At 47.5% G+C, this 18,378-nt stretch overlaps 1 protein-coding gene across 1 annotated transcript in view; it reads right to left on the reverse strand.

Moving 5' to 3' along the window:
• The window catches only part of MDN1 (midasin AAA ATPase 1), a 1,740,009-nt gene that overhangs the window by 696,073 nt on the left and 1,025,558 nt on the right, over window positions 1–18,378 (reverse strand). Inside the window, exon 48 of the mRNA XM_069235499.1 lies at window positions 10,985–11,187. Coding sequence (XP_069091600.1) covers window positions 10,985–11,187 — 203 coding nt within the window. The remainder of the gene's footprint in view (window positions 1–10,984; window positions 11,188–18,378) is intronic.

Here is an 18,378-nt window from a genome sequence, read left to right on the forward strand (position 1 = left end):
CCTGATGCAAGGCATATATGATTCTGAAGATACTGTGAGGTCCATAGGAATTTTTCTGAGGATACTTATCTGTCTACAAGCTTGGAGAGGCGTTATTAACCACAGATGTCACCCTTCACTGACTCCTCTTGTGCTTGGAAGAAGTCCTGTTGCTATGGGCTACCAGTCGCTGCATATAGCAGTTTCATTCTTTTGGTGGTAACTTAAATTCCGGATGACCAAGTTGCACTCCGATAAGTCTCCCTGGTCCAGCAGACTTGGGTGCAACTTTGCAGCATTTGGTCTGGGTTCTTTAGACTGCACAGGAACGATAAGTGGCAATCCAGGAACCTCAGCTAACAACTCTGCAGTCAGGCTACCTTAACTTTTGTGGTCCTCTGTTGCAAACAGGTCAGCCAACTGATCATTACGTTTCTTGTTTCTAGCTGGGTTCAGAAGTCAGCTTCTCCACGAGCAGGACACAGCAGGCACAGTTCCTTTTCTTTGCCAGCCCAAGCTGCAGCAGGTACAGTCCAACATCACTGCTGCCTTTCTTCACCTAGTCCTTGGTACAGCAGGGTAGTCTTCTGTCCTCTTCGGCAGTCAAGACCAACAAGAGCTCAGTTCTGGATGCCAGGGGTTCCCTTTTTATGCCCAGAAATTGCCTTCAGGGGAGGTCATGGTCACTAACCAATGGGCAACCTGGTTCCCTTGATCCCAATGATCACTTCCTATGAAGGGTGGCATCTAGCTATTCTAGAAAGCTCCAGTCTGCCCACCTCAAAAATGGAAGAACCCCTCTATTGGTGTGCATAAATCACTCCCCCAACCCAGAGGTGTGGCTACCTGGGGGCTACACTCATCTGTACCTGTCTACCTAAACAAAAGAGCATCACTTCTCCCAATAGTTTGACATTTGCTCCCATTTTGGGCCAACACCCTTGGGGAATTCTGCAAGGCAGAGGTACCACCTCTCCTCCAGGCAGGCTTCTATTGTGCCTTTTCCTGGGAGTCATTAGCAGATGTCCCCAGGAGGGCAGAAAGCAGTCACAGGGGCAGACCGCAAACAGGCAAAGGGGACAGTGGGCAACTCGCTGGCAATGGAACACGTCGTTTGATACCTTCGAGTATCAACTTTCATTCAGGAGTTAGCTCGGCTGAAAGATTAGGATGTAAACCTGTAGTCACCAATGAGGTTACCAGTAACTTTTCACTGTAAAAAAAGACAGTCAGATTTTTACAGCCAGAACATGTAAAACACACTCTCTGCTTCTTAATATGATACACCCTACCTTTTGCCTCAATAGGCCTACTGTAGAGGTGATTTACACTTATTAAAAGGTAGGTGTGTTGAGCTTTGCCATGGTTGTAAATGGCAAAGTAGAGTCAGCAGTAAACACTGCTCTCCAACCTGCAATGGCAAATAGGAAGATACGTTTTTTCTTTGTCACCCCCAGGGTAGCACAACCAATGTGTAGACCTTATGGTGACCTTCTAACTAACAAGCGTTGGATACCATATACTAGGGACTTAGAGGTAAGGTAACTTATGCAAATAAGTTAGCTTACGACAATTTGGTACAAGCCAATCAAAATATATGCAATTTCAAATCAGGACACTAGCACAATGTTCTGCTTTGCTTCAAACTAAGAGGGAATGAGGCTAGAGAATACAGCACTCTTAGTCTGAGTATTTATTTATTAAGTCACTTCCTAGAGTTCAAATAGGATTATACAAAAATATTAACATGTGTAGGAAAATGGCTCCCTGTTGCAGTTACCCCCCACTTTTTGCCTGATATTGATGCTGACTTGACTGAGAAGTGTGCTGGGACCCTGCTAACCAGGCCCCAGCACCAGTGTTCTTTCACTTAAAATGTACCAATGTTTCCACAATTGGCACACAGATAAGCCCCTTGTAAAAGGTATGAGTGGTACCAAGGGCCCTGTGACCAGGGAAGGTCCCTAAGGGCTGCACCATATGTTGTGCCACCCTAAAGGACCCCTCAACTAACACATGCACACTGCCATTGTAGATTGTGTGTGTTGGTGGGGAGAAAAAGGCAAAGTCGACATGGTATCCCCCCACACTGCCTTTAACATAGGTAAGTCACCCCTCTAGCAGGCCGTACAGCCCTAAGGCAGGGTGCACTATACCATAGGTTAGGGCATAGCTGCATGAACAATATGCCCCTACAGTGTCTAAATCTATTCTTCGACATTGTAAGTACAGTGTGGCCATATTAAGTATATAGTCTGGGAGTTTGTCAAAAACGAACTCCACAGCTCCATAATGGCTACACTGAATACTGGGAAGTTTGGTATCAAACTTCTCAGAAAAATAAACCCACACTGATGCCAGTGTTGGAATTATTAAAAAATGCACACAGAGGGCATCTTAGAGATGCCTCCTGTATTTTACCCAATCCTTCAGTGCAGGACTGACTGGTCTTTGCCAGCCTGCTGCTGAAAGACGAGTTTCTGACCCCTGGGGTGAGGGTCTTTGTGCTCTCTGAGGCCAGAAACAAAGTCTGCACTGGGTGGAGATGCTTAACACCTCCCCCCTGCAGGAACTGTAACACCTAGCAGTGAGCCTCAAAGGCTCAAGCTTCGTGTTACAATGCCCCAGGGCACTCCAGCTAGTGGAGATTCCCACCCCCTGGACACAGCCCCCACTTTTGGCGGCAAGTCCAGGGGAGATTATGAGAAAAGCAAAGAGGAGTCACCCACCAGTCAGGACAGCCCCTAAGGTGTCCTGAGCTGAGGTGACCCCTGCCTTTACAAATCCTCCATCTTGATTTAGGAGGATTCTCCCAATAGAAATAGGGATGTGCCCCCCCCCCCTCCTCTCAGGGAGGAGGCACAAGGAGGTTGTAGCCACCCTCAAGGACAATAGCCATTGGCTACTGCCCTCCCAGACCTAAACACACCCCTAAATTCAGTATTTAGGGGCTGCCCAGATCCCAGGAAATCAGATTCCCGCAACCAGAAGAAACAAGGACGACTGCTGACCTACAAGCCTGCAGAGAAGGAGGAAGATGACAACTGCTTTGGCCCCAGCCCTAGCGGCCTGTCTCCAACCAGTGACGCATCCGACAGGGACCAGTGACCTCTGAAGCCTCAGAGGACTGCCCTGGACTAAAGGACCAAAAAACTCCTGTGAGCAGCAGCCCTGCTCAAAACCATCTACTTCTTTGCAACAAAGAAGCAACTTTCAAAGACTGCAGGTTTCCCGCCGGAAGCGTGAGACCTCACACTCTGCACCGACGCCCCCGGCTCGAGATCCAGAGAACAAACACCTCAGGGAGGACTCCCGGGCGACTGTCAGCCCTTGAGTAACCAGAGACGACCCCCCCACCCCTGACCGCGACTGCCTGTAAAAAAGGGACCTGACGCATGGAACCAACACTGCACCCGCAGCCCCCAGGACCTGAAGGAACCAAACTGCGACACAGGAGTGACCCCCAGATGACCCTCTGCCTAGCCCAGCCAGTGGCTGTCCCGAGACGTTCCCCCCCCTGTGCCTGCCTGCACCGCCAGAGTGACCCTCGGGTCCCTCCATTGTTTCCTACCTGAAACCAGACACCTGCTTTGCACACTGCACCCGGCCGCCCCTGTGCCGCTGAGGGTGTGCTTTGTGTGCCTACTTGTGGTGTTTCCCACCCCCCCCCCCCAGTGCTCTACAAAACCCCCCTGGTCTGCCCCCCGAGGACGAAGGTACTTACCTGCTGGCAGACTGTAACAAGAGCACCCCTGTTCTCCATAGGCGTCTATGTGTTTTGGGCACCTCTTTGACCTCTGCACCTGACCGGCCCTCAGCTGCTGGTGTGGTAACGTTGGGGTTGCCTATCCCCCAGGACTGAGACTTCCAAGTGTTTTACTTACCTCCTAATTTAACCTTTACTTACCTCCCCCAGGAACTGTTGATTTTTTTGCACTAAATGTCCACTTTGAAAATAGCTTATTGCCATTTTTACAAAGTCTGTACATTATATTGTTTTCATTCAAAGTTCCTAAGTGAAGTACCTTAAATTTAAAGTGTTTAATATAAATCTTGAACCTGTGGTTCGTAAAATAAAATAATAAAATATATTTTTTAATAATAAAACACCTATTGGCCTGGAGTAAGTCTTGGAGTGTGTCTTCCTCATTTATTGCCTTTGTGTGTACAACAAATGCTTAACACTACCCTCTGATAAGCCTACTGCTCGACCACACTACCACAAAATAGAGCATTAGAATTATCTACTTTTGCCACTATCTTACCTCTAAGGGGAACCCATGGACTCTGTGCACACTATTTCTTACTTTGAAATAGTATATACAGAGCCAACTTCCTACAACATGAAACTTTAATTTGAATGAAGCAAAACATGTGCAGCTACTAAAATAGTCACAACAGTTGGATAATAATCAAAGACAATGCAATATAGCAACAATGAATATGTATGCAGTGAATATGTATATATTTATGCAGACACACAGTAAAGCTATATCATTAAGAATTTAAACTGCATCACATGGGGATCAAATCCAACATCATCCTTGTCTTTTACCAACGTCTAGCTGTGGAACCCAGGACAGCTGAGACGGGAGGAAGTTCACCAATGGGTTTCTGATTTTCCTGAGCAATGCGTCCACCCTCAGGAATGAGTTCCTTCTGCCTCAGCGCCAAGCTTCCCCATCTTATATACTTTTTAAAAATAATTATGAGGAAAGTTTTAGTAACCCCACTCCATTTGAGTAAGTTGTGAAATTCAAGCACTGGCTCTACTGGGTCAGTGTTGAAAAACACACAAAGAGATTGGACAGATCCTAAGGTATATTTCCAAGACCGAGCTATATCCTTATCTGCTATAAACACTTTCATCCTTGTACACTTATCCACATTGCATTCCCCCCATGTTGTGTTCCCTTCGTTGGTGAGAAAAGGAAAAACACGTTAACGTACAAGTTATTTACCTTCAGCAATGAAATATCTGGTAGAAACAAACATTCTAGTTGCAGATTCCTTACCTTGGAATTACCCTCAGACGTCAGACTGGATCCAGAGATTTTTCCTCGAGCAATACTCTTGCGCGTCGGCAGGTGGCGTTGGTGGACTCCGCGGGCGTTGTTGGCATTGTGGTCGTCATGATGACGTCAGGAGTGGTATATAAACGCCGCCCTCACGCAGTGATGTCAGTTTCTTTTAACAACTTTCCACGCCAGAGCGCAGAGCCGCTAAGAACACTAAGATTGGTGCGCCAGAGCTAAGGACCTGAAAAGGGGGAATCCCTGTCCCTAGAAATCAGTTCTTAAGCGGGGAGGGTGGGTTGGCAGTAAGGAATCTGCAAATAGAATATGTCTCTACCAGATATTTTGTTACCAAAGGTAAGTAACTTGTACATCTGATAGAGATTTCTAGTTGCAGATTCCTTACCTTAGAATAGATACCCAAGCAATGCCATCCTCAGTGGGGGTCTGCAAACCAAGATCGTACTAGGAAGTCCTGCAGGACCAAACTACCAAAATAGCCGTCCTAACGGACCCGACTGTCCAGGCAGTAGTGCTTAGCAAACGTCTGCAGGGACGCCCGCGTAGCCACCTGGCAGATATCCAGGACAGGAACTCCACATGCTAACGCAGTGGAAGCAGCAGTTGCTCTGGTGGAATGAGCACGCAAGCCTTCAGGAGGTTTCTTTTTGGCCAAAGAAGAATAGCACATTTTGATGCAAAGAACCACCCATTGAGAGATGGTACGCTTTTGCACCGGCTTCTCTTTTTTCACACCCACATACCCAACAAAGAGTTGATCATCCCCCTGGAAATCTTTAGTAAGATGGAGGTAGAACGACAACGCTCTTTTTAGGTCCAGACGGTGGAGTCTCTCCTCCCCATGGGAAGGATGTGGGGGTGCGTAGAAAGTAGGCAGAGTGATGGACTGGTCTACATGAAAGGGTGTAACCACCTTAGGAAGGAAGGAAGCCCTAGTGTGCAACATGACTTTGTCAGGTTGCACAGACAAGTATGGAGGTTTTGAGGAAAGTGCCTGAAGCTCACTCACCCCGCGAGCAGAGGTGATGGCGACCATAAAGACAGTTTTGAAGGTGAGGAGCCGCAAGGGACAATTATGCATAGGCTCAAAGGGGGTACACATCAAGTAAGTAAAAGATTAAGGTCCCATAGAGGCATGATAAACGGAGTGGGAGGAAATAAATAGGTGATCCCTTTTAGGAATCTACTCACAATAGGAGATTTAAAGAGTGAGGGCCGATCAGGTAGCCTATGAAAGGCTGAAATGGCAGATAAATATCCTTTAAGGGTGCCCAAAGCAGAGCCCTGCTGGGCCAAACAAAGAATGAGCAGAAGAAACTCAGATAGGGGGCAGAAAGGGGATCAACAGATTTGTTGGTACAACATGACAAATTTATTCCATCGACAGGCGTATACAGTTTTGGTTGATTGAAGCCTGGCTGCCAAGATAACATTGCAGACTTCGGGTGGAAGGGCAAAAGCCATCAACAGGCGCTCCTCATTCTCTAACCATGAAGGCGGAGGTTGGACAGGTTCGGGTGAAGAACCGTCCCCTGTTGTTGCGACAGAAGATCCGCCCAGAGAGGCAGTCTGAGAAGAGGATCGATGAACATGCTCAATAGCTCTGGATACCATACTCTCCGTGCCCAGCCAAGAGCCACCAAGATGACCTGGGACCGGTCGTTCCTGATTTTCTTGAGAACTCTGGGCAGAAGAGGTATAGGCGGTAAGGCATACAGGAGGCCGGAGTTCCACTCGAGACGAAAAGCGTCTTCGAACAAGTGTAGCCTTGGAAACTCCAACGCGCAAAACAGCTGACATTGCGAGCTCTCTGCGGAGGGGAACATATCTAACCAAGGCTCTCCCCACTGCTGAAAGAGAGCTTGCGCCACCTCCGGATGGAGACGACATTCGTGATCAGCTGTGCAACAACGGCTGAGTTAGTCTGCTCTGGCGTTGAGGGATCCCCCCAGATGTTGAACCATCAGGGTAATGCCCTGATGTTCCAGCCATGTCCATAGGCGTAGTGCCTACTGACAAAGGGTCCAGGACCCTACTCTGCCCTGTTTGTTGGAGTACCACATGGCGGTAGTATTGTCCGTGAAAACCTTCACTACTTTCCCTTTGGGAGAGGGAAGGAACGCTTTCAACGCAAGCCTGATCGCCCGCAGCTCCAGCAGATTGATATGGGGCCCAGACTCCGCCGGAGATCAGAGTCCTGTAATCTCCACCTCTCCCATGTGGCCACCCTAACCCAGAAGTGACGCATCTGTCACTATACATAGATATGGTTAGGGAAGGGAGAGGGATCTGCAGTGGACCCAATGCTGATTGGAAAGCCACCACTGCAGGTCTTTTGCAGTCCCCTCCGAGATCTGGACCAGGTCGGCGAGATTCCCCTGATGCTGCGCCCACTGGAACTTCAGGTCCGACTGCATAGCCCGCATATGCCATTTGGCATGTGTCACTAGCAGGATGCAGCAGGCCAGGAGGCCATGAGGCCCAGCAGCCTCAGTCAGTCTGATCGAAACCCAAGACCAAGGCCGAAAGAGCGGAATCATAGCCTGAATGTCTTCGACTCGTTTTTTGGGAGGATAAGCCCGAAACTGCACTGTGTCCACAACTGCTCAGATGAAAGGGAGAGACTGATAGGGAGTCAGGTGTGACTTTGGCACGTTTATAGTGAACCCCAGCATGTGAAGGAGGTTCACCATAGTCTGAAGGTGGGAGCCAACTTTCAGGGGCGAATCTGCCTTCAACAGCCAGTTGTCGAGGTAGGGGAAAACTGAGACCCTTAACCTGCGCAGATGAGCTGCAACAACCGCCATCACTTTCATGAACACCCAAGGGGCGCTGGTAAGGCCGAAGGGGAGCACGGTAAACTGAAAGTGCTCGTGACCTACCACGAATCGTAGGTAACATCCATGGGCAGGCAGGATGGGGATGTGGAAATAAGCATCCTGCAAGTCCAACGCCACCATCCAGTCTCCTGGGTCCAAGGCAGACCGAACCTGAGCCAGGGTGAGCATTTTGAATTTCTCCTTCTTGAGGAAGTAGTTTAGGTCCCGAAGGTCTAGGACAGGACATAAGCCCTTGTCCTTTTTTGGTATCAGAAAGTAGCGAGAGTAACAACCACGACCTACTTTCGGGACACAGACCTTTTTCTATAGCTCCCTTGACCAAGAGAGCTGCGATTTCCTGGCGGAGAAGTGCTGAATGATCCTCTGTAAGGTGATTGAAGGATGGTGGCATGGGTGATGGAGCAGATTCGAAAGGGAGGGAGTAGCTCTTTCGAATGATCTGCAAAACCCACTTGTCACGTTGATATTTTCCCAGTGGGGCAGATGATGGCGAATCCTGCCAACAACTGGACGGAAGTGAGGGGACGGACTAGGAGGGTTTGGAGGATGCAAAGGGGGTAGAGGTGGACTGGGCAGACCACTGGGTCCCTGTCCCACGGCCACTTGGGATTCTGCTCCCCTGGCCACGCATAGGCTGACCAGCATGCGAGGCACAGTAGCTGGATGGAGGATGCGACAGGGAGCCCCTTCCGTGGCCACGAAAGAGGTGAAAAGCGGACTGTAGTGGGCGAGGGCAGAGGAAAGACCGAGTGACCGAGCTGTGGCCCAGGAATCCTTGAATCTCTCAGAGGCAGAGTCCACTTTGTCTCCGAAGGGACGGGAGCCTTCAAAGGGCATGTCCATGAGTGACTGTTGGACATCCCCTGAAAAACCGGAATTGTGTAACCAGGCACGGCGTCCTAAGTCCAGCGTCGTAGCAACCAATCTGCCCAGAGAGTCGGTCGTGTCCAGCCCAGAACAGATTGTGAACTTTGCTGCATCTCTCCCATCGGTCACAGCTTGGGAGACGATAGCACGGTCCTCCTCTGGTATCTGCGGCAGGACTTGCGCAACCGTATCCCACAGAGAGTGGTTATAGCGCCCAAAAGGCATGCAGTGTTCACAGACCGCAGTGCGAGACGGGAGGAAGATAACTACTTCTTCCCAAACTGTTCCAGCCTTTTGGATTCCCTATCCGGGGGGTGCAGATGGAATGCGCCTGAAGAAGAGGAAGCCTGGATAACAAGACTTTCAGGCGTGGGGTGTTGGGACAAGAATTTAGGGTCGTTTGGAGCAGGCCGATGTCGGTGTGTGATAGTCCTATTCACAGGAGCCCCTGTGTTGGGTTTGGACCATGTACCCAAAAGGACATCAGTGAGGGCCTCATTAAATGGCAAAAGGGGTTCTGAAGTAGAAGCCCCAGGCTGAAGCACCTCCGTCAGGACATTAGACCGGACCTCAACAGTGGGAATTTGGAGACCAAGGACCTCAGCTGCCCTACTGACCACCATACCATAAGTTGCTCCCTCCTCCGCAGCCACAGTAGGAGGAGAGCATGCCAGTATCAGGAGAAGTATCCAGACCACTGGCTTCGCCCAATTCCTGAGCCCAGTCCGTAGCAGGGTCATCCTGGTATTCATAAGGGTCAGGTGACCCCTCCAATTCCTCCCCACATTCGTACCCATTAGAAAAAGGGTCCGAATCCGACCTGGGGCAAATAAGCCCCATCTAAGCCAAAGGCGGCGTTGGCAGAAGCCGCTCCGAGTCATTGGGGATAAGAATTGGGTCGACGTCGATAGTGGGCACCACTGACGTCGGGAGTATCGATAATCAATCCAACGCCGGGGACGGTCTTAAGGGTGCGACTGGCGCAGGTGCAGATCCGCGCACGTATCCGGAGGTGACCTCGGTGGCCAGAGCCGAATCTGTCGGTGCGGAACCCGAAGGCCCCTCAGCCGAACCCCTTGGGCCCGAAGGCGCCGTATTGGGGTCAGATCAGCCAAATGAGGCGCATGGCCTCATAAAACTCTTTAAGCTGGGCGGGGGTCGCTCCTGCTCTGGGAAACTCGAGGAAGCGCGGAGCCGACCCAGATGCAGGCTCCGAGGATGGAGGCCTTGTGCGTGGATGCTCTTCCCGCGTCGTGTCGGTCGAGCGACGGGATGAAGTCGGAAAACGACAGGACTTCTTTGACTTCTTCTTCTTCTTACCTTGACCCGAGGATTTAGAAGACGACAAGTGGTGATGACTCCGTGACCAGTATCGAGACCTTCCTCTCGAGCGAGACCAGGACCTTCGCGGAGTAGAGTGCCAGGCCGCCATTAGCTTTAGGGACCGCTCCCTCAAAACCTTCAGGTGCATGGCCCGGCACTCGGAGTGCGACTTCGGGTCGTGGTCACACTCGAGACACCACAGGCAAACCCGATGAGGATCCGTCACCGACATAGTCTGATGACAGTCCTCGCATGGCTTGAACCTGGTCTTCGGGGACATCCTCAATGCACCAAAGTTTCACAGAAAAAAGTCGACAAAACGGTCGAATTCGCAAAAAAATAGCCAGGGTAGCTCTTCTCCGGATCAGCGTGTGGCACGGAAAGAAAAGAAACTGACATCATTGTGCAAGGGCAGCGTCTATATACTACTCCCGACTTCATCACGGCGACCACAACACCAAAGAAGCCGGCGGAGTTGACCGACGCCACCAACTGACGCGCAAGGGTAGTGCTCGAAGAAAAATCTCCGGATCCAGTCTGACGCCTTAGGGAAATTCTAAGGTAAGGAATCTGCAAATAGAAGTCTCTATCAGATAAGCTGTGCGTGGAAAAATACCTGTTCCACTTTTGTGATGGCATATGAAGCTAACCTAAGTACAAAAAGGAGTCAGTGGTCAAGATGGAATTAGTGGTTAAATAAAGATAGTATTACACACGGAGATTTGGTTAGCAGTCTTCAGTGCCCTCTCACGAGTCAAAAAAATCAGCAGCATTAGTAGAAAGCTTTGGGAATGACCATACAAAAGGGGCATTTCTTTAAACTCTGCAGTTCCATACCTGGTTAAAGCAAGAGACAAATAATAGTATAATACTGAAGAAGGATAATTATCTAAATCACCAATGCCAAACCGCAGTTTCTGACAAACTGTTACAACCTACCTGCCACTTTTAAGATTCAGCCTGTTGAGACAATATGCTAGCACCTGCCCATCGTGGAACACAGTTGAGAGGGCGGAGTCCTCAGCAGACAGCAAAACTGAAGGTACGGTATCAGGCCACAGACCCAAAGCAAGCAAAGAATTGCCATAGGACTCAATGGATGACAAGGTAGATATATGCTTTTGGATAATCTCTTCAACACACTACAAAGGGAAAAAAATTGCAAATAAGTCAGTAATCCTGTTTTATAACATGGGTGAAGTGTATGCTTTCCATTCATATATACTTGTTGAGGCACATAGCAATTAACTAGAGAATGTCATTTAACTCATTAAATGGAAGATTGATTTGAAATAATTATACATGGAGTGAACATTTTTCATGCAACGATTTTTTTAAATAAAATGTCTATGGCGCATGTCTATTTGCCATTCCCAAGGTTAACACTTTTTCCAAAAATGCTTTTGATCTGTTGTAGGAACTAACTGTGGTAACTTTGGGGTTGCCTTGAACCCCCAACGGTGGGATAACTTGGACCCAACTTTGAACCCTGTAAGTGTTTTACTTACCTGTGAACTTAACATTTACTTACCTCCCCCAGGAACTGTTGATTTTTGCAGTGTCCACTTTTAAAATAGCTTATTGCCATGTTTGTCTAAACTGTACATGCTATTGTGATTATTCAAAGTTCCTAGAATACCTGAGTGAAATACCTTTCATTTCAAGTATTACTTGTAAATCTTGAACCTGTGGTTCTTAAAATAAACTAAGAAAATATATTTTTCTATATAAAAACCTATTGGCCTGGAGTAAGTCTGAGTGTGTGTTCCTCATTTATTGCCTGTATGTGTACAACAAATGCATAACACTACCCTCTGATAAGCCTACTGCTCGACCACACTACCACAAAATAGAGCATTAGAATGATCTCTTTTTGCAACTATCTTACCTCTAAGGGGAACCCTTGGACTCTGTGCACACTATTTCTTACTTTGAAATAGTATATACAGAGCCAAATTCCTACAACATGTTTGGAGTTACCATTATGTAGCTGGACAACAGTATAAGGGTAAAATGGCTTCTCACACTTATGAAGTCCAGTGCAATGGAGCTGGAGTTCGTAGGGGCACCTCTGCTCATGCAGGGGTGCCATCACACACAGGTACGTGAACCCTGCCCTCTGGGCTAGAAGAGCATAACATAGGGGTGACTTGCAGTGACCTGTAGTGAAAGGGTGAATGCACCTGTTCATGCAGGCTGCAATGGCAAGCCTGCAGACACATTTTGCATGGGCTCCCATGGGTGGCACAATACATGCTGCAGCCCATGGGGAACCCCTAGTGCTCCAATGCCCTGGGTACCCAAGTACCATATACTAGGGACTTACATGGGGTCACCAGGATGCCAATTGTGGGGTGTGCAAAGTCTTAAGCAGCCAAATCTATAGGTAGAGAGCACAATCACTGGGTCCTGGTTAGCAGGATCCCAGTCAAAACACACTGACAGCAGGCAAAAAGTGAGGCTAACCATGCCAAAAAGAGGGCACTTTCCTACAATGCGCCAGAGCGGGACGGGTGTACTATGAAAGCCTCAAGAGCTCGGAACATTTGGGGTGCCACAGGGGATGAGCCGTGAAGGCCATGCGTCGTCGCTGCAAGTATGTAAATGTGTCTAGTAAAGAGATGTCCCAACCATGTAGTGCTTGCTGAGAGGTGCCCTCCGGATAAATGTTGCCCATGGTTTTGAGGGTCAGCTGGCGCAATCTGCTGCCCATGCCAGTATCTTGTGTGATGGTTAAGACAGGGTGACCAATCACCGAGACAGAGAGGCTAAAGAGGGAATTCAACCGGGCCTGCCTCTGCAGTTTGTCCCACGCCCAGACTGTGCAGCAAACAGTGTCAATTATGTCCCCGGGTGACTCAGAATTTGGTATAATGGCAGTCAGAGGTGGCATGGAGCACTATGGGCCTGTTAGAATGGCATGTTAGCAAGAAACTAGATGGGGTATAGCCAACAATGTGGAATCATGCATGTGCACTACAGTAGTGAAGGTCCAGATCTGGCGCCGCTAACCCGCCCTGCTCAAATGGTTAGCGTAAGGATCTTCCAGGCAACATGAGGTTGCTTCCCAGCCCACATAAGTGTTATAACAAGCGAGCGAATGTGGTGTCGAAAGTACTGTAGCAGAGGGAGCAGGAGGTTAATTAACAGGTATAAAAATGTGGGTAGTATCACCATTTTTGTCAAACCTAGCCTTCCTGCCAGCCATAGAAAGTAGAAGATTTTAACCTATCTCAACACGCTCCACCAGCCAGTCCATCAAACAGCCATAGCTGGAGCGCCAGAGACTGTCCAGGGCTCTGCTTAACCAGACCGCCAGGTATTTAAGGCGTTCGGTCATCCAACGCAGAGGAAACTCCTAACCAACCTCCTAGGTCGCTGTCGTAAGTTTATAGTGATTCCAGAGAGTACCCCAAATAAATTACACTTTGGATGATGAAAACGTACTGTTACAAAATAAAAGCAAACTGTTATTTACCGTTCTTCTCATAAAAAAACTGTACCCTCAGCTTGGTGGAAACACCAGTGCTTACATTATGCCAGTGGTTTACACTGGCTAGGCCCTGTATATTGTATAGTAACATTTATATAGCTTCTACTGCCCACATATGGGGTGCTGACCCCTTTGACTACACGGGTAGTACTCTACAACATGTAGGGTTTGTAGTTGGAAGGAACTTTTTTTTTCTTTAATTATATTGGATCCTATTTGAGAAGTGTTTCTATGCCATGCATGATGACCACCATGGTTGTCATAACAAGTATGGTTATTGTTTTATGGGATGTAGAGCTTAGCAGTGTTATGGAGGAAGAAGTGTGAAATACACACACAGATTATATTTAACAGTAAGGTGCCATATGTATTCAGCTCTGCAGGTCCTTTCCTGGTATTTCTCTAAATTTTTGCCCCCTAGGTTACCACAAGGGGTTGTCCATTCTGAGATTTGTTTATTTGTTAGTTTATACTTGCAGCACATGCTGGAAGGAGAGGTATTTGGGAGATATGCTGGGATGGACTTTGATACAGTCACCCCTTATGACTGACATTGGGAGATGTCAAGAAGTGGTCATAGTATTTAGTTAATTGGGGATTAGTGGTAGACCCACAGTTGGTGATGGGTGGTTTGTTGCGGTGGATTGAAACAGCACTGGGTGATGGACATAACCTGTAGTGGTACAAAAGGGTCAAAGATTACTCCTCTAGCTACAGGTTTCCAGTGAAGTGCTTACAAGAATGGCACAATGTGTGTGGGAAGGTAGTATTTTGGATTAGTTATATCATGCCTTGTTGAAATTGAGGGTGCCAAGGTATAGGCTTTTGTCGTGGTCAAGCTTGTCTATTAAAAGTGTGAGGATCAGTTGCATTTTACGTTGCTATCCAAAGTATGGAAAGATGCGTTGCAGTGTTTTTATTGTGTAGGTCTGTTTGTAACCTTGTTGACATGGTATCAAGGATAGATCCTAAACCATTGGTATTCCTAAATTATTTTCCTTTCTTGATTTAGTTGGAGGGGATCACCTCCTTAGTGGTGTATTTTCTCTTCAATATCATGCAGTCTGCATGGGCAGTGGATTTGTGTATGCAACAGACCAGCACATGACCGAGTGACCCACCTTACAAGCAAGAGAGTACATCCGCTCTACTGGTCCTTGAATGACTACATGCTACCATTGACTTAATTTCATATGAACTTGGGCAGGCCATGTAGATGGACAGAGGGACGCATGCAGTCCTTGATGTTATCACCGTTTCGTGGTGCACATAATATAGCCAGACTGCCAATACTGTGCCATGTATCAAAGCACAGATGAGCCCTTCCTTGTGCCCAGTATGGCGGCCCTACTGCAGCTCATCAGTTCTGTAAGTTTCTCTGTACAGTGTTGGTTTGTTTTCAGCCTGCACTTCCCCCCCATCCTCCTTCACTGTTAGGGGGCTGCCTGCGGAGAACATACATTATTAAAGAGGGGTGTAGAGCTAAGGAGGTACGTCATGACTTATAAACAAGGACTTGAATGGCCCTTGCCCGTTTATCATTTTGGGGAGCACATCCTTTCCCAGACTCAATGTGTTAGTGGTTTCCCTTCACCCCGCTTGTCTTTTTTTTATTTTTTTAAATTTTATTTGCTGTGTTGGGTATAGGGGCCACATGTAGTGCCACTTACGCTTGTGTTCATTTTTCACGAGGAGTGTAGCTCTCTCTCTCTATGTAACCCCACTCTTTTTTCTATAAGTTGTTCTCACTTCACTTTCATTTCTCTCTTCCAGTCTCACTGTGTCTTGATGAGATGCATACTCCAAGGAAAAGTCAGTGGGTAATTAACCACTGGTATCAATAATATACTGTATGACACTCGCGGCTTCTGAAGTGATACTCCATGCCACGCACTGTCAAGCACCTGAAGGCTGGGAACAGACTCAGCTAATAAAAATCTCTTTTGTGAAGTGACACACCTTCCCCACCCATGCACCTTGTAAAACCTCACACGAAATGTACATAAAAGGCAGTAAACTGGCACTGACAGTGTGATAATGTACTATATTGGTGTCAGCCTTTACTCTCTTTTTTTTTGGGGGGGGGGGTGTGGGGGCTTCTCATTCTCTCAATTTGTGTACTTAGATACCTCCATCTTATGAGTTTTATTTTCTCCATCTTATGACCAGGATGTATTCAAGTGACAAAACCAGAAATAATACAAGTATTGGCAAAGCCAATAGGTCTCTCCTATGCAAGAGCTAGTGCCTCTGCCAATGTGTTTTAGCCATGCTTTACACCAGTGTGGATGCTGTTCAGCATTGCTAAAAGTTGGTGCCATGGAATACTGTAGAGTGGGGTAGAGAGTTATGGAGTGGCAGAGAGTGTTTTGTATTAAAGTCGTGTAGAGTGGAGTGGACTAGTGTAGACTGCATTGGCATAGTGTTGCAGAGTATAGTGGCGTAGAGTGCAGTGGCACTGAACTCAGCAGTGTAGGATCCTGTGGCATAAATTAGAGTGTTGCATAGTGGAGTGGTGCAGAGAAGAGTGGAGTGGCGCAGAGAGCAGTGGCACAGGGTAGAGTGGGGTAGCACAGAGGGCAGTGGCACAGGGTAGAGTGGAATGGCAAAGAGTGCAGTTACGCTGAGTAGAGTTGAGTGGGAAAGAGTGGTGTTGAGTAGCATAGAGTGGTGCAGAGTAGAGTATAGTGGCATAGAGTGGAGTAGCACAGAGTGGCGTAGAGTTCAGTGGAGGAGAGTGCGATAGAGTTGTGTAGGGTACAGTGAAGTAGAGTGCAGTGACAGTGCAATTGTGTAAAGTGCATTGGCGTGGAGTAGAGGAGCATAGAGTGCTGTGGCGTAGAGTAGATTGTTTCAGAGTATAGTGGAGTGGTACAGGGTAGCGTACAGTTGTGCAGAGTGGCATAGAGTGAAGCAGAATAGAGTAAAGTGGTACAGAGTGTGGTGGTGCAGAGTAGATTAGAGCGGCATAGAGTGCAGGGGCATAGAGTTGAGTGTTACAGAGGAAACTGCATTGGCATCAGAATGTATTGGCATAGAGTGCACTGGCGTAGAATGGAATTGTGCAGAGTAGATTGGTGTGGCCTAGACTGGAGTGGTTTAGAGTACAGTGGCGAAAACTGCATTGGCATAGAGTAAAGTGGTACAGGGTACAGTTGAGAGGCATAGCGTAAAGTGGAGAGGTGCAGAGTGTAGTGGAGGGGGTCAGAGCATAGTGCAGTGGCGTTGAGTGGAGTATTCTTGGTAGCACACTGCTACTAAGACAACTTATTTTCAATTGAAATGACCATTACATTTGCGTGGACATACAGTTTCACTAATGAAACAATACAGCGCACTCACGAAAATGTGTGAAAATTGCATCACCTAGCATCATATTAACTTATTCAACACAATTCAGTAATAAAAAAAATGTGCTTCATTTGTGTTCCTACTTCCGATACATTCCGAAATACTTATACAATTTACCTAAAGGTTGTCCTGTGCTAGAAAATAACTTTTTCCTACCCTCAGTATCCAGAAAGATTGTCACATAAATCCTCTTAATTTGAAGACAGAGAAAGAAAAGTAAACAAGCACCCTCAAAAGACAGTACTTGACATTTTACTTTGGTCCTTAAATGTACAGCAAATGTGACTAGATAAGAACAAGATAAGGCTTTTTTACACTCTGAAGCATACTCTAAATAAGATTTGGGCAAAGAATAGTAACAACTCAAGTTGGACAGCTGGAAAATGTGAGTTACAAATCGCAAAGCCAATAGCAAGCAACCAGCAGAACGCTTCCCTAGGTCAACTCTCTGAATGCCCCCAAGATATCTTTAGCAAACCAGACAGCTGCGCTCTCTTAGGCTACAACCTAATAAGACTATTAGCACTGACCCTTGGGCATGCTTCTATTTATGGTTGCTCTATTTTAAACAGTGACCTAAAGTCCAGTGTCTCCCAGAGGTAGACATACAAAGAGGCATAACCTTACAGAGGGGTTACCCATCACAGGGATAGACACTGGCAGAGGAACTGTCAAAGGGCCTGCATGCACTTAGGGCCTGAAGATGCACAAGGGGGAGCTAGAAAAGGGTGGGGCATAGTCAGCAAACATGGGTGAATGGTGCCACATAAGAGGAACCAGCATCAGGGGACTAAAAAGCAGGTAGAGTTCTGAAAGCACCAGACAGTGCCATAATGGAACAAGGCATTAACAATGGGCTTTTGTCCACCACAGTAGGATGCAACTCCAGAGATGACATTGAGGTCGGAGACGGAGAACAGATCTGCTGAGCAGAAGACCTGTCCGGCAACCGGAGGCAATCCTAAAATGAAGACGAGTCCTTCACCTGGTAGGTCCTGAATTCTGAATGAGAAGACTTCCTCTGAAAAAAGGTCAGTGTTCTGTACCAAACCCAGGAGAAAGTTCGGCAGACATGCTAAATTGGATGTTCCACATGGCCACCAGATGCGAAAGATGTTCTCAGTGGTCCACAGTTTATGAAGGCAATAAATCCCCACAGAAAAGGGGATGGGGGTTAAGCAGACCCCTCAGTCAATCGCATCTCACATTTCTTATACGTTGGCACTCCCTTGGAATATGGAACAAATGCAGACATCAATATGAGATCACTACACGTCAACATCAGACCAGAAACTGCAACAGTGAGCTCCATCAGGACTAGAAAAGTCCACAAACTTTCAAATAAAATAAAACATCTATTTAGGCCTTCCTTCCCACCTTTAACAGTGGGCTTAGAGTATGGTGTGTCTCAGCCAGTACTTGGTTAACCTTTGTCTTCTTGGCAAAGAGGAGACCTTCACACAAGTGTAGAGAGGTAAGGCTCCTGGCC

Source organism: Pleurodeles waltl, chromosome 5 (genome assembly GCF_031143425.1).
Source record: "Pleurodeles waltl isolate 20211129_DDA chromosome 5, aPleWal1.hap1.20221129, whole genome shotgun sequence".
Lineage (NCBI taxonomy): Eukaryota > Metazoa > Chordata > Amphibia > Caudata > Salamandridae > Pleurodeles > Pleurodeles waltl.